Source organism: Heptranchias perlo, chromosome 10 (assembly GCF_035084215.1).
Source record: "Heptranchias perlo isolate sHepPer1 chromosome 10, sHepPer1.hap1, whole genome shotgun sequence".
Classification (NCBI taxonomy): Eukaryota; Metazoa; Chordata; class Chondrichthyes; order Hexanchiformes; family Hexanchidae; genus Heptranchias; species Heptranchias perlo.
The window spans coordinates 32020721-32042251 of NC_090334.1; the positions used below are offsets into that span (position 1 = coordinate 32020721).

The 21531-nt window shown below is 38.4% G+C and overlaps 1 protein-coding gene across 2 annotated transcripts in view; it reads left to right on the forward strand.

Annotated features, from left to right (window-relative positions):
- Positions 1-17365, forward strand: part of scfd1 (sec1 family domain containing 1) — a 136016-nt gene extending 118651 nt beyond the window's left edge. For both annotated transcript variants that reach the window (XM_067991389.1, XM_067991390.1), the window contains 5 exons: positions 722-774; positions 2177-2210; positions 7771-7836; positions 15343-15411; positions 17100-17365. In XM_067991389.1, coding sequence (XP_067847490.1) covers positions 722-774; positions 2177-2210; positions 7771-7836; positions 15343-15411; positions 17100-17126 — 249 coding nt within the window. In that variant the 3' untranslated portion in view covers positions 17127-17365. The remainder of the gene's footprint in view (positions 1-721; positions 775-2176; positions 2211-7770; positions 7837-15342; positions 15412-17099) is intronic.
- The last annotated feature ends 4166 nt before the right edge of the window (positions 17366-21531 follow it).

The window sequence follows — 21531 nt, forward strand, 5'->3', positions numbered from 1 at the left end:
TGCATTATCAGAGCTCTGGGCAGGTTGCGGTCATGCTTTGTTCTGGGGAATCCAAATAGGAGGAAGCATAATAAATTAACTTTCTTTTTAAAAACATAAGCAACTGGCTAATGGTGATTATTTTATATGTTTAATTTTATTTACTATATATCTAGCAATTAGTTGGGTGAAGCATATTTTAAATTAGCCAACAGATTGGAACAGGCTTTTGATTAATGCTTCAATTCTTGGCACCTAATATAGATAAGGATGGGTTACTGGTCCTACCATCTGTGGAATGAATTAAACATCCAAACACCAACTTTTGTGTTTCTATCGCTAGTGATATGATCAATTCTCTTTCTACATGCTGATATCATGCATCAATTCATTTTTAATTTTGAAGAAAATCTGTTCTTTAAATATTGGAAAGTTTAGGTTTGTGCAAAGTTGAAGCTGGTGGTCAAAAATTTAAATCTTAACAGTTAACTGCAACGTAGAGTTTCCATGACTCTGTAGCAAAGTAGATAAGAACATGTCAACAGTTCAAATTGCCAGTCTGATTTTGAAGGTGCAATGTACTGCATTCTTCATCAGTGGAGGTGAAGAATAATAATTGCACTTTAAGGTAATGCAAAGTTTTTCTGAATTTCTTTTTAATCGGGCTTGCTCCCGCCCACACTATTCCTTTCAAGGTGTAATTCTACCTCCTGGGCTAAAATCCTCAATGTAATTTCTATAGGAAACCGATGACTACAGATATTTTGATCCAAAAATGCTTCGTGGCAGTGAGAGGTAAGCTCAATATGATTTACTACATAACAAATGTATATTAAATCTAAAGAGAACATGTTCAAAATCTAATAGAATGAGCTGGATGTTATAGGTCAAGAGAATTTGCACAATGGAAGTGAAAAAATAATTATTGTTTTTAAAAAAAAAAGCTGGTTATGTAAAACAAGTAACTTTCATTAGCAATTTATTAATATGTCTCTGCAATATTTACTTTTTCCATATAATGATTTCAAAGGAGGACTCCAGTCACAAGCACTTATTTTAAAAAGCAGTTACAACAATGATAAATTTTAATATCCTTTGATATTTATCCTTAAATTCCTGTTAATTGGGATTTTAAAAAGCACTTTACTTGTGGGGATGTACTTCTCCCAACAGTCTGACTGATTAACAACAAACCATTTTAGAATTTTGGTGCCGTCCACTGTTCATTTCACCCCCTGCCGTGGTGTCACCAGGCTGCTGCAGCATTCAAAATTTTGCTTTGCAGTACGTTCAATACTTCCTGTAAATCTCCATCTTGCTAATAGATTAGCATTAAATTCAAAAATATTACAAGATTAGTTTGTTTCTTAATGTACATTAAAATCCCTTCAGTACTGAACTCCCCCAATGAACCAATGGATAAATGAACCTAAGGTACAGTTCTGAGCCATACCATTGAGACAGATTCCAAGTTTAACCTTGGATGAAACAGCAGTGAGGAAACTACAGTTAGCCTCCACGTCTCTTGGATTTGTGTGATAACAATGGAGAAATCAGTCATGGTTCCCACTCCTGATCGCTATATAGTGAAGCTATACAAAAGTGTGTGCCTTTGTGGACATAGTGACAACAGGATGGGACTCAGCCATGATGTTCCTGCAGACATCCACCATCTCAACTTCCATATGAGGAATGGCCATTTCAAAAAGGTGCCAAAGACTTGCTAACATCAGTGAGATCAAACCCCAGCATGAATTACCACCTTCAGGAGAGGGAGAGAAAAACTTTGGGTTCAGGGAAGCGCAACTTTGCTCTGAATGTGTCATAAACATGAGGGTTTAACAAACTATCCTTTGGAAAAATATGCTGTTTCATAGAGATGGAGATAAAAGCCTTGTCTGTTCAAAGATCTAGGTTACATATTATTATAAATCACATTTTTTGTAAAGTACTGGTGAAACATAATTCTTGAACACTTCTCACATCAAACTGTAACCTCAAATACGCTACAAAGGGTTGAAATTTGCAGCAGCATGCCATCAGACAAATCAATTAAATAGAGCTGAGGAAAATATAGATGGAAATTTCAGTTTTACGGTATTCTATTTGTTTGCCTGTAAAATATGTTTTCATTCCACGCAATTTCTAGTGATGAGTTTGTATTGCTGTCAATAATTTTGTTTGCCTAATTTTCCAGCTCAGTGCCAAGAAACAAGAATCCATTCCAAGAGGTAAGTAGGTTGCTCAAATAGTTTGGATGTGGAGATGCCGGTGATGGACTGGGGTTGACAATTGTAAACAATTTTACAACACCAAGTTATAGTCCAGCAATTTTATTTTAAATTCACAAGCTTTCGGAGGCTACCTCCTTCCTCAGGTGAAGGAGGTAGCCACATCGTTCACCTGAGGAAGGAGGTAGCCTCCGAAAGCTTGTGAATTTAAAATAAAATTGCTGGACTATAACTTGGTGTTGTAAAATTGTTTACAAATAGTTTGGAGACACTGGACTGACTTTGCAAATTGTCTTAATGAGTTCTGACATAAGCACTGGGGATATTGGAGAACTATCAGGATAATTGCAACTGGCAAGCTACCATCGGCAAGTGAGAAGTCATATCTAATGAGAAATTTCATGAAAAGAAACGACTGTTTTGTAGCTGCAAGGAAATATAGTTGGAATTTGTTCATATGCATAATGGAAAACAACAGCAGCCAATTTTTCCTGATATCACTATGTGCCAAAATTTCATTCTACCTTTATGTTTCAAAATACAGCAGTCCATTAGTGTTTTATTCTAACATCCATAGTTGATAGAGGTGGCACAGGAGCATAATGCAGTAGTAAGGCAGTGCATTGATTTACTGCATGATAAGTTTGTGTTTGTGCTGGGTTTGTAATCGTGACTATGACATCTAGAAGTTTGACCTAGAGTAGCTCTAGTGCACCTTCTTGCAACTAGTTGCAAAGAGATATTGGGATATTTAGCATCAGATTGCCTGCTCTCCATTTTGAGCAGAAAGGACTGATTAGTGGAAGGGACCTAAGGAAGGAACAAAAAATATAAAGGGAGGGATTTGAAGTTGATTAGTGTAGAAAGTTCTCAAAGAAATTGGGATTTTAAAAAGCTATAATCAGCAGCTTTTACTGGATCACAATTAAGCAGAAATTACGCTGAAATTTGCGCCGGTTTCTGAACAATATTGCTGACGGGGACTTATGCCCAAATTTCCTACAGAGCTCATTTGCCTACGCCGGAATTTAAAAACCTGCATAGAACAAGTACATACGCAGCGCCACCAGTAGGGTTAATGCTGAGTGGGCTGCTGTCTTTAACGTGGCACCTCACTCTCAGAGCCTCTTGCCTCTGCTGCTCCTTTTCCTCTTCCATTATTATACAAAACATGGGTATGCACATTGGGAAGGCTACTCCAGCTGATTAGTCCTTCTGAATGCACCAGGTTGGGGGGTGGAGGGGGGAGTCTGAAAAATTTGGGGTACACTGAGACTTTTGGTTTCATGCAGGTCTCGGTAAGAAAATTTTTTTTTTAAATTGTGCCTAAATTATTGGGTGTAATTCTATGCCAGTGCAATATTTGCATAAATCCAGGAAACTCACGTGAGCTAGTCTTTTGCATGAGGGGAAATGGAGCTATGTAAATGAACAGTGTGTTTCAGCAGCTGTATCTCCGAAGTGGCGCAAACGATAGAGGAACTTCGTGCGTAGCAATGATAGTGTAAAATCATTGTAAATCAGATACACACCCATTTCCTCGGGGGTGGGGGGGGATGGCACAATGCCACTCTTATGCCATTGTTACACCAAAAAGTTCCAGGAAATTCCAGGCCTATGTCTAAATATTTGCTCGAAGTTTTTAAATCCACCCACTGCACTTTCTCCAATGTGGAATGGAAGTGCAAATTTTTAATATGCAGTGAAGCCATAAATTGAGCTGTTCCCTTCCTGTGCTTCTCTGAAGCAATCTTTGCAGATTGCACTTTAAGGATCTGAATAAGCAGATTAGAGAAAATAATTCTAGCAGCTCAGCTAATCCACCTTTCTATTCAATTAATTACCTATGGAAGGAAATTAGGTTTTATCATTTGTAGTATGGGCCGAAGCTCAAAAAATAATTTCCGTACTGTAGTTACACAGTGGTGGACCACAACTTCAATCACTTTTAGTTCATATATCAACAATCCTGTTGGGTTTTACATGCTTCAGTGCTTAAAAACACAATGCCTATTCAATTCTTTCCAATATTTTTTGTTTTGAGGTCCCAGTTTTGAATTCTAGTATTTATTCAATTGTAGGGCCTTTTATAGTTATAATTTTACATAACCTGTGCTTGAAGTATCTAACCTCCATCCCCAATATTGTTTATACTCTTATGAAAATGGAGAGTTGTGGATGGCTCAAAGCTCCACATAAAGAAATCAATTGCATTTCAGAACACAAAAAGAAAAACATCTCATAGAACTAGATTATATACAGCCTGTAATATTAGGTCAGTGGAGGTATGCAGGACAGCCATGTGAGCTGTAAGGAGCTCAACTTACAATATCCAACACTAAGTTTGAAATTCACTCACTTTTTGAATCAACCCAAGCCAAAATTATTAGAGATGAATGAAAAATTAGTCACAGATACAAGTTTCCCGCCCGATCCCCATACCCCTTGATTCCCTTCGAGTCCAAAAAAACTAGAGGGGGAATTCCAGAGTTGGAGTTTATGGTGGTTGGGAGGCCAGCAAGGAAGACTATAGAAATGGATTCTAGAGATGACAACGGCATGGACATGTGTTTTGTGGATGTCGCAATGAAATGGAAACACATGCACACAATGTTGCCAAGTGTTAGTGATGAATAGGGTATCAGATTTGAAGCTCAGCTCTAAGTGAAGCAGAGTGCTATGGTTGTGCATGCAAGGATAGGTCCAGTGTCAAGGCAAGAGAGTTTTTTGCAGGGGTTGAAGACAAATTCTTTGGTATTCCTAATGTTCAGTTGGAAGTTCTGGATCATCCATGACTTAATGTCAGACAGGCAGTCTGACAACACAGGCAGTGAAGGGAAATGATGCAGATGCAGAGGTAGAGCTAGAGATTGTCAACATACATATGGATGCGTGACTGTATCATGGAATGATGTATAGATGAAGAGGAGTGGACCAAGAATAGATCTTTGAGGAACTCTGAAAATGACAGAATGGGGTGGACCGACTGGCCATTGTTGGAGATGCACTCGATGCATTGGGACTGTTCGGGCAATCCTGTGGAGTAGGATAGCATGGTCAACTGCTCTGATTATCTCAATCTTAGAAAGGAAACAATCCATGAGAAGTGGCTGAGGGGACCGAGTCACAGTAAAGCTTGACATGGTTAAGCCAAATCTGACACATGATGATGAGACCTGTTGTGGGCCAAGCAGGCTTGAGTTGCACCCCTCTAACTTGAGTGAAGTTTTAAAAATAGTTTTTAGATGATTATTAAAATGTAATTTTTATGGAATACTAGTCAAACCTTGGGCTATCACAGTAGTGCAGTACATTGGACTTCCAATGTGCTGTTTCAGGGAGCAGTAGGATGTGCAGTTATGCCAGTGATTCCCAGTGTATTGAGTTCCCAATCTCATTTGAGCCATTATAACGTGATGAGCAAAGATCAAACACAGATAGGAGCTGAAAGAGATTGACCCCAGACCACTCTTGCACCCCTGGCCTTTTGGTGATTTGAAGATCTTCCAACAGCTCTCTGTCTCCTCTCCCAGTCAAGTGATGGCACATGTCACAGGGAAATCACAATTGTGGAATGGAAGAAAGTTAATATGTTGCAAAAAATAAATTTGTGACTGTTGTATGACCTCGTTAGAAGTGCTTGCCTGATGTCTTAGTTTTGGTGTGCCAGGGGAATCACAAAATGATATCTATAATAAGCTTAGAATAGATTATTACAAGCTTATAAAGTTGATTCCTTGTCCTTTTTTGTACCCTGATTAAACAGATGAAAGTAAGTTTATAGATATATACATTTGTCTTATAACCCAAACTCTAAACTAACGTTTTATAATTGTAGTCATAAAAATAACACCTCATTATATTGGGCTCCAGGAATGCTTCAGCAATTCAAAACGGTAAAAATATAGTGTTACAGCTTTGTTTTGCAGGCATGCAAAAGCTTTTGTTTTAGCCCTTTAAAATCAGATCTTACTGAAGTATAACTGTGGTGTTTTACACAATGTATTTAATTTGTTTCTTGAAGTCTGCTTTGTAGCTTGCTTCAAATGAACTGAAATAGAGCATTTGCTCTGAGTTTGAGGAAAAATCCTTTAAGTAGCATTACACAACCTGGCAGATAGAACAGGTGGTCTAAAGTTGCTTACTGAGTAGTCCTTTACATGGATTGTCTGATCTGAGATTACTGGTTCAAACTGAGATTAAATGTGTTTTCTGAGTTCATTTCCAGTTCAATCAACTTGATTTAATTTGAATGCAAACTAATTTGAGAATGATGTTTTCCCTGACCTTTCTTGCAATCACAATACAGCAACAAAACAAAACAAGGTCAAAGTAAGGAAGGCTGAGAATAATTTTTTTAAAAGTAGTCCCATCAAGCATACATTTTATCCTTTTTTATTTTAAAAACAAACTAATCATTCAAGTTAACCCCAAAGCTTCCATGATGGCCTAGAGGGTAAAGGCACTGCTTGGTAGAACACTAAGCTAGACAAATCAGAAGCTCCCAGGTTCAAGTCTCAGTCTGTGCTGAGTTAACTGATCTCTACTGGGAGAACATTTCGAATTCTACAGCTGGCCTTAATGTCTCCGAGTTAGGGAGGGAACAAATCACCATGGTTCCTGCTGTTGATTGTAATCCAGTTGTCCCATTGGAATGTACATAAATGTTGGGTGAAAACAAGATCTGGTTTGGTCTACATGGTCAAACGGCCTGCTGACACTCACTACCTACGGTCATACCTGAAGAATGACCATTTGAGCAAGGTACCTGAAGACTGCCAACAACCAGGGCACTCAGCAAGAATCAGGAGAGGAAAGGGAAAAATTGGAGGGAAGAAGTTAATGTAGGCTTCATTAGGAGATGAATGCTGGCTCGTTAGATAATATTGTAAAATAAATATCCTATTTCCATCCTACCATTATGTTCTAATTTAAAATGTAGTGAACCCGTTCCTTACTAAGTAAATTCTGATGATATGAAAATCGGAAACGGCCAGTGAAATATTCATAGAACTAAGTTCAATTGTAATAGCTAGAGAGAAAATATTACACCCCTCATGCAGAATGTTGCAGTAATTTCTGCTAAGACTAATAGCTCTTAGAGCAGAGCACATTATTTAACATTGTACAGCCCCTTTTATTGCTAATACCTTGGTGATTAACTTAATCCTATCTAGTTCCACATTCAGTCAGAATTATCTGGGGTTGTATAATTGAGTTTTATTATCCATATAACTAAAACAAGACAAGTGAACATAAGTTTTTGCTGCTAATTGTGTTCATAGAATTATACAGCACAGAAGGAGGCCCATCATGCCTGTGCTGACTTGTATTCTTGTATGCTTGTGTTGCATTCTTTCAAAATCTAATTCACATGTTACAATATTATCTCATTTTCAATTGCTTAAATGTAATAGCTTGTCCATTTTTGTATTCACCTTTTTACTTGACCTGGAACAGACAATTTAAAATTTCAAAGAGCAAAACAGACTAAAATTTAAATAAGAAATGTCCTGTTGTCCAAAAGATAGTTTATGAAGTGTGTTTGTTCATTTTCCAGGCAATTGTCTTTGTTGTTGGAGGTGGAAATTATATTGAATATCAGAACCTTGTTGATTACACAAAGGTAAGATGCTTGTTAATACTGGAATAGTCACAATATATTCACAGGTGCTAAGTAAGATTAGGGGCAAAATTGATGAAATACTGACAGTCTCGTTTCTCAGCCAGCGTGGACACGATGGGCCGAATGGCCTGCTTCTGTGCCATAAATTTTCTATGATTCATCAGAAAAGAATCAGTGTACAACGAAGATCTCACTGGACTGGAAACAAGCCAACATAGTATCTATTTTCAAGAAAGATAATAAAACAAACCTGGGTACCTACAGACCCATTAGTCTTACATTAGTAACTTGCAAAATAATCATTAGAAACAAAGTTGAGTACCTAAATGAAAATAATCTAGTCAGTGGCCGCCATCATGGTTTCAGAAGTTGCAGATCACGCCTGACCAACTTCATTGACTATTTTGAGGAACTAACATGCCAAGTGAACATTGGAAAGCCCCGTGAAACGTTGCACATGAAAAGCTGCTAGACAAGCTAAAGACAATGGTTTTTCTAGTTAAAACTTAAAGCTGTTTAAGGAATTGGCTAAAAGAGAGACATCAGTGGGTACTAGTTAGAAGAGTGATATCAGGCTGGGGAGATGTACTAAGTGGACTACCTCAGTGATGGGGCCCCTTCTGTTTCTAATCTACAAATTGACCTGGATTCAGAACACAATGTAAGTTGATCAAATTTGCAGATGATACTAAGCTAGGAGGCACAATGGAGTTTCATAAAGCAGATAGGGAATTATACAAGAACCTTGACGATATTTGCAAATGGACAAAAATATGACAGATGCAATGCAGAGGACAACAAGGCAGATCCATATTGTCAGGATTGCGTTATGAGGAAAGGCTAAAGAAAATCAGACATTTCGGCCTTGAAAGGAGCAGAATAAAAGAAGACCTTATAAAGGTATGTAGGATATTAAATATAATATGAAAAGCTAATCCTGACCAGTAGTTCAAGTTAAACCATGACTACAGGACAAGAAGACCTAGGTGCAAATTGGTTTTTAAAAAAATGTTCAGAACTTATGTCTGAAGCAATTTTTCGCTTGATCAATGCCTGGAACTGTCTTCTGCGTAGCGTAGTGCAACAAAAAACTGAATCATCAGATGCTGTGATGGAAATTGTATGTGTCAATGGATGGATGAGCTACAGGAGCCAAATAGGCTTCCTCATCCGTACTTAGATTTCTGGAAGGTATAATACTGTCAATTCAATCATATCTACTTGGGACTGGGTACAGTATCCATTAAGAGCTATATTGTAAACTTATATAACTGTTACAGTTTCTGAATCTGCAAATTGACATATTGAAAGTTTTATTTCAATTAGAATAGGACAAAACTACCATTGGCGTAAGAAAGTAAATTGATTTATTTGTGGCACCATAAAAAGGAATTTTGTATGTGAATTTGATGTTAAACATTAAGTGGCAAATTCTCACTAACTTTTTTTTAAATCAGTGACAACAAATCAGTTTTAAGTTATATCAAATTGTTGTCTGTTGCCTTCAAGCTCTCTTTGTGGTCATATCTACAACAGTGCCAGCTCTCCAGCAAAGTGGAGATGAAAGGGTTTCAAAATTCTGGCCATGGTTGTTTAGTAACAGATTGCTGGAGAGTGCTTATTGAAAAGATTATACCTTTGTAACATTGTGAAAAGTCAAAGGTTGTACTACAGATAGGTACAGTAACATTTCACAAACACAGAAAATGCTGGAAGCACTCATCAGCTCGGGCACCATCTGTGGAGAGAATGGATAAGTTAACATTTCAGGTGTAGCTCATCAGAACTGGAGAAATTTATAAAATTTCACAACGTGCTGTGATTGACATCAATTTAAGAGGGCTGTATCTGTGAGATGTTCTCCAGGAATTTGTAGATAACCTTAAGGCTTTAGCTTGTGTGTAATCAGACCTCAACTAAGAAATTCAAGAGATCTGCTTGTAACTGGTATTGAAATTGGCATTTTTGCATGAAGGTGTCAGGAAGAATTGTCAAATTCACTGTGATTAGATTGAAGTTTTTGTTGAAAAGTAGGGACCCTATAATAGGTTAGATCAACAACATGGTATTGCATCAGCGCAGCAGACCTGGTTATAGACGGGCACTGATCAGCTTAGTCTGAATGACCAAGTAACTGAAAACTTATAAATTTAGAGATCAGTTCTTAATAACGTATGGTGCTTATCTTCCTTTTTCTTGGTTGTGCTATTGTCGGAATGCTTGGCCTCTGCTTGGCACCTCCTCTCAACAGCACAGCTGACACAAGATAAATCAGTGAGTGGAAGATCATGGATGCAAACCTGCAACCTGTGACATCCAACTTGGCAAATTATTTTTATAAAGCTTGACATCTTTACCATCTTACTGGATCTTATTGACTTTTTTATTTTTTGCTTCCCAAAATGAGAATTATTTTTTAAAAATCTACTTTTTGTAACCTGTGCCATAGAATTTACAGCACGTAAACAGGCCATTCAGCCCAACTGTTCGCTGCCTGTGTTTATGCTGCACACGAGCCTCCTTATACCCTATTTCTTCACACCCTATCAGCCATCATCCTATGTTCTCACTTATGTTCCTCCCTATGGCTCAGTGGAGAGCCCCACTGCCATTCCAAGACCCAAGAAACTGCCAGGTTCAATCTCTGGTCCATGCTGAACCAGCTGATCCACAATAATTTGTGTCCCTGGATTAGAGAGGAGAAAAATTGGTCCATGTTTCTACTCTTGATAGTTATCCCAATAACCCCTTCAGGAAGTGTGTACATATCAAGTGAAGGTTGGTTTGTCTACAATCAAACGAGCCATCGCCTTCAGGAGAAAATTGGAGGAGGAAAGAAAGTACACTCCGCCCCCTCACCTTCCCCCTGCCCCAAACATGTTAGTGATGCAACAGTTTACACTATCAACTTCCTGGACTCTGTTTTTCTGAAGGTATTGAGGGCACTTAGCAGTTTTGACTTCATCTTATATGAGTGTTGTGAAGATAAGAGCAAAACTAAAATAGGCCCGTAAATTGTTCTGAGCAGCGAATGAACAGCGCTCACCGCTCAATACATTTATGCTCATGCACAAACTTTGTGCGGCAACTTCCTTGAATGGAAACAGTCCAGTGTTAACTCCCAGGAACCTAGGACCTGTGTGAGAAGCAAAAAGGATCGATCTGTCCCCTCAACCAATCAGATTGCAGCATCCTTGACCAGCTGCAAAGAGTCAAAACCAGGAAGTGAAAGCTACAACAGTAAAATCAATTGTAAAAACAGTTAAAGTGAAATAGAGAGGGTCAGAAATATGGAATTAAATGACAGATAAGAGACAAAAAGAAAAAGTAAAAAAATATTTTTTTTTAAATGTCCAACAATTATTAAAATCGCAATGAATGAGACTCCATGTTTTAAAATTTTAATTTTCAGTGCCAGAGAGGTTGCTTAGCGGTCATTAATACTTACCATGCTGTTAATACTCAGTTTGGACCTAAAAAAAAACTCAGCGTACCTGTTTTGTGGCGAGATTAGTGTTATAAACTGGATAGCCAGGTGGTGAAGGATAGAATACTAGAGTCTGGTCTTCAGTTGCTTCAAGCCTTTATTCACAGAGATCCGTATTGTCAGCTCCACACCCTAGACAAGCTCTCATATTAATGGACACCAGAGAGTCCCCAATTGATAGGCACCACCTGAATGCAATTAACACTAATTGATACAAAACATACAATTAACAATTAGTTCGTTTCTAGCTGGGCAGGAAAGCAAGTTGGCGCTAGTCCATTGATTGCTGCCGGCGAAGTCCCCTTAATTCGAAGCTTTCACATCACTGGCAAATCAGGAAGAGCAAGTTCCAGATTGCCACGTTCGACTGCACATGTGCAGTCACCGGAACTTGCTCTTCGATTTCACCATTAATAGGGGTGACCGCTGTTGGACTCACCGTCATTTTAAAAGCAATTTCCAGCTCATTATATCCTACTGACATCGAAACACTCTGACAAACTGAATTTGCAAGAAAGAACAGTAGCAATGAACCTAGGTAGAGAAGTTGGATGAATGGACTGCACTATAGAGTAATAGGGTTTTATTCCTATTTACAGTTCTGCAGACAGTGAGTTAATAAACTCGGCCTCATCCCAAATAAACTCGGCCTCTTCCCAAATAAACTCAGCCTCTTCCCAAATAAACTCAGCCTCATCCCAAATAAACTTGGAGAAAAAATTAGCTTGGGACATCTCTAAGCTTCTCCTGATGTTGATTATACAGCGACATTGGCAGAAACCTCGGAACAGGTCATCTGCCTGCCCTTCTGTTCATGAAATAATATGTGGTATGGGAAACGAAAAGCAGATTAGTGCATTGCAGCGAGTACAGAGAAGTGTGTCTAGGATGAATTCAGGGCTATTGAAATTATGACAGGAGACCCACAGAACTGAACTAGTTTTAATTATCAAGAAAAATAGAGGGGAAAGATAGTTCTGGTGTTTAAAAAGTTTGAGTCTTGGCTAATGTAGATATCGGGAGATGACTTCATTTAAACTGTTATTGCAGAACAAGGGGATATCAGTACAAAATTAACTAGCCTCAAGCAAAGTTAAATATTTTAAGATTTGTTTTCCTTTGCAGTAATAGATGCAACAAAAACAGTTAATGTCATGTTGAAAGAATATGTTGTTTAAAACAAAAAGCTGCATAAATATCTGGTTAAGAACATGAGATAAGGTTATAAGGACTAGTATAGATGTAAATGATCACAGAAAACAATGGTTCCTGCATTGGTCAAGTGCTGTCCTTGGAATTCAATTCAATTCTGTAGGTTTTAATGTTAATTGGTATCCTGAACATTTACTATTACTTTAGTGGGTCAGAGAAACTCAAACTGAAAAGTTATACCTGCAGCCAGTCATCTCCCTGAGACTGAACGGGTTGGGTGGAATGTATAATATGCCATATTCTACTAGTTCTGAGAAAGGAATAAGTTCAATCTGCTAAATCATCTTTTCCGTTTCCATGTTATCTTGTGTTCTTATGAACCTACATATAACGCACAAATAAAACATTGTAATGCTTGTCCATGTCCTTCAAATGTAATCTAAAGCATCAGGGTATACTGTGATAACGATGAGTTCAGGCACAGTATTCAGCTGTTTCTGATGTCCTATTTCAATGTAAGAGTAGATTTAAAATAATTGAAAACAGACATGAAGCTACTTAGTTTAAATTGAGATCATTTAATAACAAAACTTCAAACTTAAACAGTTTCATATCTGAAAGCAGTAATAACCTTCAAACACCAATCAGAAAATCTTGTAGCTATTTTTCAAAAGTACTTCTTTTTTATATATACATAATATATATATATATATATATATATATATAAATAAATAAAATAATTGAATGCTAAGTAGTTTCAAACAACTGTCCTTTAAAATGTAGAACCAGCAGGCATGCCTATCTCTCTTCCACCTTAATTAAAAGTGACAGGCTTCAGTACAGAAACTACATGTAACTTATGGTCATATCCTTGTAGGTTCACAAATAATTCAAGTTTTATTAGAAATTCCAGAGCACAGAACTGTACCACAACATCTGACCCTGTTAGTAAATATTCTTTTAATGTTTAGAAGGTAAGTCCTTATTCACCCAGACCACACATCCTATATAGTTTGTGCACATTTATTTAATATATATTATACTCTGCATTCATTTTTAGAACTGCTCTGCTCCTGTTCCTGTACATATATAATTACAAATGTTGCAATGTTTTAAAAAAATACTTATTGTCTCAAAATTGCTTAATAAGATGTATTATTGAAAGTAACTCAGGAATCCAGGGGCACTAAATAGGACCTACGACACTACAGCTGGAGAACACACAAAACTGAGGATTATCTGTTGTGAATAGGTTGGGAAAAGTAACACCTTGATACCATTGCAGCATTCCATAGAAAACATTTATAACGTAGGTTGTTAGAACAAACCATTCACATAAGCATATTAGTTTTCATATCACTCTTAAGACTGCTTTAGTTCAGAAAATTATAGTTATCAGAATTACTGTGTAATGGCTGGTGTAGGTTGCTTTGTAATTAGATATGTCATTGATCTGCTTCTGTGAGGCACATAGATGGATGCATATGTACGAGGAGCGCCGTGTGATTAACTTGTGTCTTTGGTGATGGGTTGATTTGGTTCCTTGATGCATAGTTTCAAAAATTGTTTTTTTTTAAAAGGAAAAAGTCTTGAGAAGCCATCTGAAATATTCTAAAAGGCAATCTACTAATAAACGCTTCCAGGGCCTCCGATAAGATAATTTACTCATCCAGGGTCCACCCGTGAATATTCTCATTTCACAAGCCTCTTGTGTTTTGGTACATAAAAACTATTTAAAGATTAATCTGATCATTTCCATTATGCAACCATGTCATCTTTAATGTCTGGGTTTTTCACTTGACTGAGAAAAATAGCCCTTAAACCTTTTTCATAAAATAAATTTGCCCATCTCCAAAATGGATGGTGGGAGCTAAGGAAGAAGAAGCAAGGTGATAAAGTATGTGAAAATTAATAATTTAGGGAGAAAGGGTTAGAATACAGGGGATAGATGAAATTAGATAGAAAAACATAAAATGAAAGTTTTTTAAAAATTAAAATAGGACAGCAAATAGAAAGAGATTAGGGGAAACTAGAGACAATAGGGCAAACAGAATTAAAGTGTTTAAAACATATTTTTAAAAAATTCTATTGTGTTAATATTACTGTAGGAAAACTATTCCTGATATTGGAATAACTTTATTCCTGAGATAATAGTGTATATTTTCATTCCACATCCTCCAAACATCATTACAAGTATTGTCTAGCCTGATTGGTTTTTAGGAAACCATGTGCTGGGCATGCTCATGCCTATATACTCATGACTTTGCAGATAGGTGGTACCATGCATGGTCTCATGGCAACACTGGGTGGATGATCCTGGAATCTGGGTGCAGTACAGAGAGGTGCCTGGGCTCTGGCTGCATATTAGAGGGATTCATGGAATCTGTCAGCAGTGGAGCGGGTGGTGCTGGCCTCCGGCTGGACAGAGAATTGCTGTGCCCCCATTCCAGTATCACATAGGCACTCAGCACCAGTTTGCCCCATACAATCCAGCATTGTCAGACCCCAGATTCCACCCACAGTGTACTGTCTGCAGGAAACTATGGTTCATTTTGGAGGGTGGATTGTGTTAAGCTGTGTGTTTTAGCACATGAGGCATCAGCAACTGACTATTAAAGTGCATTAAGGATTTTTTGACTGTGCAATATTGGTGTGTAAGATATTCAGAGATGTAAGGCTTTTCTGAATGCTTTTCAAAAGAATATAATTGAAAAAGTATTATTGTTAGTGAAATCTTATGTTTACCTCATGTTCAAGCAACAATTTTAGCTAGATGTTTTTTGAGATACTTGGTGCATGGCCTCATTTCAGGTGTAATTCCATGTATTATATTCAGGAGTAAATTAATTTCTTCTGTTTTTATTCAGAATAAACCAGGTAAACATGTGTTATATGGCTGTAGTGAGCTCTTCAATGCTGGTCAGTTCCTGAAGCAGGTACTGTATTTTATTTATTTGGTAAGTGGTAGCATGTGGTATTGATTAAAAGAGTAGACAGTCACATGGTTTATATAAACATAATTGGTTCTAAGGTTCACTTTAAAAAAAGAAAGATGTCAGTCAATTATTTATGCTATCAGTATTGAAGTATTGTATCTACATAAAATGTACTCGGTTAAATTAATTTCTTCCTTTTTTATTCATTGGGATGTGTGCGTCGCTGGCAAGGCCAGCATTTATTGCCCATCCCTAATTGCCCTTGAGAAGGTGGTGGTGAGCCACCTTCTTGAACCGCTGCAGTCGTGTGGTGAAGGTTCTCCCACAGTGCTGTTAGGTAGGGAGTTCCAGGATTTTGATCCAGCGACGATGAAGGAACGGTGCTATGTTTCCAAGTCGGGATGGTGTGTGACTTGGAGGGGCATGTGCAGGTGGTGGTGTTCCCATGTCCCTGCTTCCCTTGCCCTTCTAGGTGGTAGAAGTCGTGGATTTGGGAGGTTAAGCTTCTGCTCAGATGACGTGCCGTTGAAGGTCAAGGGGAGGTGGTTGGGTCTTCTCTTGTTGGAGATGGTCATTGCTTGGCACTTCGCACAAATGTTATCTGCCACTTGTCAACCCAAACCTGGGTGTAGTGCAGGTTCTGCTATAGGCGGACATGGGCCTCTTCATTATTGGACAAGTTGTGAATAGAGCTTAACGCTGTAGAATTATCAGCAAACAGCCCCACTCTTAATTTTATGATTGGTCATTGATGAAGGTCCTCAGCTGGAGATGATTAGGCCAAGGTTGCTTCCTGAGGAACTCAGGCAGAGATGTCCTGGGACTCTGATTATTGGCCATCATCAAGTACGATCATCTTCCTGTGTCAGGAATGAGTCCCACCACTGGAGGGTTTTCCCATTGATCTCAGGTTTTGCCAGGCCTTCTTGGTGCTGTACTCGATCAAATGCTACCTTGATGTCAAAGGCAGCTACCCTTGCCTCTCCAACTGGAATTGGCACTATTGATGACTCACTCCATCACTTTACTTATGACTGAGGGGGTCCCTGATATTGTGGTAATTGGATGGGTTAGATTTGTCATGCTTTATACAGATAGGACATGGCTGGGAAATTTTTCTACATTATCAGGCAGATGCCAGTGTCATAGCTGCAGTGGAATAGCATAGCTAGGGGGCTAACTAGTTCTGGTGTGCAGATCTTCAGCACTACAGCTGTGATGTTATCAGGGCCCATAGCCTTTGCTGTGTCTAGTTCTTAATGTCACATGGACTGAACTGAATTGGCTGGACACTGGCATATAACATGTGGGGTCCTCGGGAGGCTGAAGAGGACCATACAAATCAGTTTTGGCCTAAGACGCTTGCAAACACTTTAGCCTTGTCCCTTGCACTTGTTCTGGGCTCTGCCATGATTGAGGCTGGGGATGTCCATAGACAGTCCTCCCATTAGTTGCCTGATTTCCCACCACCACTCTCGACTGGATGTGGTAGGGCTACAGAATTTTGGTTGTCTGTTGGTTGTGGGACCACAGCTCTGTCTATAGCCTGCTGCTTTTGGTGTTTAGTAGGCGATAGCCCTGTGTTATACCTTCATTGGGATGGTGTCTCATTCTAAGGTATGCCTGGTGCTACTCCTGCCATGTTCTTCCACACTGATATGTAACTGGTGCTTTTTTCTGTCCTTCAGCTATCGCAACTTGGATCTCAGAGCTAAGACACACCATTGTTTCTCTGAATACATCTTCATTACAAGGTGGGGAGAATACAGACGGCATATTTTAATACCCCGTGCCACCTTTTATTGACACACTGCTCCATGTGCATTCTTGTAATATTATAATTCTTGTAATTCCATTTATTTGATAATTCTTGAATGTAATTTCTGTCATTTTTAACACCAGCCTGTACATCATGTAACTGTACAAATAGTTAAAATAAATCTGAAAATAGAAATCTTTGTGGTATTAAATTGAGTTATTTACTCTAACATTAGTGTGTTGTATATACTATTCTTATTTTGCAATAAATCTTTCCAATTAGGACATATAAAAAAACAAATTAGAATGCAGCTCACTGGCTGATTTTTTTTTTCTCTCTCCCTAACTAAGAATTGCCGTACTCTTGCCCCACCCCTTCAGCTGAAATCGGCTAAATCTGCGAAGACCAGCAAATGAGCCTACAACTTTCCTGATCTGTGTGGATCAGGACCGCATCATACAATGCTTTCACCCACTGGGTGGTGGGGATGTTTTTTCTAAATGCCAAAATATGTAACACAGAAAAAAAAAATCCATTGATTTCAGGAAAGAAGTAGTGTAAATCTTGCCTTGAATACTTGGCTATGAAATTATCCAGGTACTCGGGTAATTTACAGGAATCCACTTAATATTGCAATACTGCAGTATAGTTCTTGGTTTCATGGCCCTCTGTGAGCTATGTAATTAGCTCTTCCTAGTGGAAGAATCTGGTACTGCTTCAGTTTATCTCTCAGGTCCGATGGGCTTTACGATAATTCTGTCAAGTTTTAACCCAAAGAAACTCAGTGGGCCAGAATTTACTGTGAGCAGCGAACGATCGGCACCTGCCATTCGTTAGACTTGCCTTTGCCCATATATTCTCCATGAGCTTTTGCGCTAGAAGTTACTGTAAGTTAGAGATCGCAGCACCCTCTACAAGGCAACTGGGACCTGTGTGAACAGGGAAAGCAACTGTGTATCTCCTTAACCAATCAGAGTAAAGAATCATTAATGAGCAGTGCAGAGCCTGAACCAGGAAGTGTACGTTAGAATAGGGAATTCAATGTCAAATCAGTACAAAAAGCGAGATAAAGAGAAGGAAAAAAATATTGGATTAAGCGAGACAGGAAAAAAAGACAGAAAGGAAAAAATTTTTTAAAAATTATTTACATTTTTCTAAATCTCCAACAACAATTAAAAGTTGAAGGAATGAGACTCCACACTTGTAAAAGTTAATTTTCAGTGCTAGAGGGGTTGTTTGGCAGTAATTAAGACTTACAACATCATTAAAAGGGTGCTTAGACTGGAATAGACAAGCTCTAACTTTTTGTGGCGAGTTTAGCCTGTATCTATGAGGTAAGTACAGAATGTATTTTGCTGACTTAACAAGGTTGTTCATTTTGAGTTATGCTACTTTCATTGAATTGTAAAAACTATTGTCATTTTTACAACTTTAAGAAGCCATCTTCTATACAAACATAGGCCTGTTACTGTACTACTTCAAATGACTCTAATTTCAGAAGATCTCAACAGCTGAGTCATCTGGGTCTCAAGAATCAGTGACCATGTCTAATTATTTTGCTATTGGTTCTCTGAATTCCCAACTCTACCTTTTTGCCAAGAGTATGATCATTGTTTATAGTTGAAAGAAAGAAAGACGTGCATTTATATAGCACCTTTCGTGACCTCAGGACTTCCCAAAGCGCTTTACAGCCAATGAAGTACTTTTTCTCCAAGTGTAGTCACTGTTGTAATGTTGAAGATATGTTCCAATTTTTCACTTTTACTGCCACTAGTATTAAGAAATAATGACTCCCATGTTACAGTTGTCATAGCTAAACCTTAAACCATATCTACAATATCTAGACAAGTAGTTTTAATGCATTAACTTCTCAAAGGTTTCTTATAAAGGAACAGGAAACTGAGAAAGTCTGTGAATCATCCCTGATTTATAAAAGAGCAGAAACATCACAATACAAAAATAATCTTGAAAACTAAAGCTGCTAAAGTGCTTAAAAAAATTGGTCCACCTGAGAGTGCAGAAGACAATAACATATTTCTCTAAGAAATCATATAAAGGATGCAGTTCTGTAAATGTACAGTAGGCATGGGCACATAAAACCTTCATCTCCACAAACTAGGTCCTAACAATCATTCAAGCAGGATTGTTGTTAGATTTTATGCTGAACAGATGACATTGAAGTATGCAGGTGTTTTTTTTCTTAGAAAGTTATAAAAAAAAATGACTCCACACCATTTAGTCAAACACAACCTTAAACAGGGAACCTTCTCTAATTTACCAAAATTGTGAAAATCACAGTTGTAATTTTTTTTGGCTATTGCTAATATTTATGCTTTATCGAACTGTTTCTACTGGGTTCTTTTTCAGGAAATATAACAGTTTATTTTTTCTCCGGAGCCACAGCTCATTTGTCATGAAGCAGCTGTCTTCAAATTAGAGGACTCAGCTGGGAAGAAGCATCAATATTAGCACAACAACAACTTGCATTTATATAGTGTCTTTAACATAGAAAAATATCCCAAAGCACTTCACAGAGGCAGAACCAAAGAAGGAGATATTAGGGGGGGGTGACCAAAAGTTTGATTGGAGAGATGGGTTTTCAGGAGAGAAAGAGAGTGGAGTGGCACAGGGACTTAGAGCGGGAATTCCAGAACTTGGGGCTTAGGCAGCAGAAGGCATGGCTGCCAATGGTGGAACAAAGAGAGAGGGAGTTGCTCAAGAGGCCAAAGTCAAACAAATGGAGAGTTTGGTAGAGGAGTTGGTTATAGGGTTGGTAGAGCTTACAAAGATAGAGAGAAACATGACTATGAAGGGATTTAAACATGAGAATTTTAAATTTGTGGCATTAGGGGACCTGAAACCAATGTCGGTCACCAAGGGCAAAGGTGATGGGCAAGCAGGACTTGGTGCATGATGGGATATGAGCAGCAGAGGATCAGCTGAAGTTTGCAAAGGGTGGAGGTTGAGAGGCTTGCCAGGAGAGCATTAGAACAGTCGAGTCTACTGGTGATGGAACCATGGGTGGGGATTTTCACGGCAGATGGGCTGTAGTAGGAGCAGAGTTATGCATGTCACAGAGGTGGAAGTGGACAGTCTTTGTGATGGAGAGCACACTGGATATGTATTAATAAATGCAGAATATTGGTTATGCTATTTCCTAATAGTTTCATGTGGTAATAATCTTGCTAAGAAAGCAATTTGTGCTTTCTTGCACTGCAGGAAATAAAATCCCTTAACAGGTAAAATTACCATGTCAAACTATTAGGCCCACCTCAGTCCCTACCCTGAACCTTCTTTTGCTGAAACCCTCATCCATGCTTTGTCACCTCCAGATTCAACTATTCCAATGCTCTCCTGGCAAGTTTCCCATCCTCCACCCTCTGTATACTTCAGCTCATCCAAAACATTCCTGCCCATATCCTATCCTGCACCAAGACCCACCCATCCATCATTTCTGTCCTTGGTGCCTACATTGACTTTTGGTCTCCCAAATCCTCAAATTTTAAATTTCCATTCTTGTGTTTAAATCCCTTCATGGCTTTGTCCCTTCCTATCTCTCCATTCCTGTCGTCCCATAAACCCCACCCCCAAATTATCCATTCTTCTGACTCCAGGCTTTTGTGCAAGCCGCATCTTTGGCGGCCATGCCTTCAGCCGCTCAGGCCTCATACTCTGGAATTCCCTCTCTTAAACCTTTCTACCCCTCTCTCCTCCTTTAAGACCCTCCTTAAAATCCACCTCTTTGATCAAGCTTTTAGTCACCCCTTCCAATATCTCCTTCCTTGACATTTTTGTATATAAAAGGCACTATATAAATGCAAGTGGATGTTGTTAATGCTACTTCAGTTTATAGATAACGATGTTTCAAATCTGGATTGACTTGTTCCCAGGGAAGTGAGCAATATGAAGTCTTTTTCAAGAAATTGCCAATGTCAACATTTTTCTGTTCTCCAAATATATAATAACAAAGGACTAACTTGATTAAATTCTTTTATGAAGTAACTGAGAGGATGGATGAGGGTAGTGCAGTTGATGTGTATATGGACTTTCAAAAGGCATTTGATAAAGTACCACATAATAGACATTTTAGCAAAATTAAAGCCCATGGGATTAAAAGGACAGTGGCAGCATGAGTACAAAATTGGCTAAGGGACAGAACACAGAGAGTAATGGTGAACGGCTGTTTTTCAGACTTGAGAGAAGTATACAGTGGTGATCCCCAAGGGTCAGTATTAAGACCATTGCTCTTTTTGATATATATTAATGACCTGGACTTGGGTATAGAGGGAATAATTTCAAAGTTTGCAGATGACTCAAAACTCGGAAATGCAGTAAACAATGTGGAGGATAGTAACAGAATT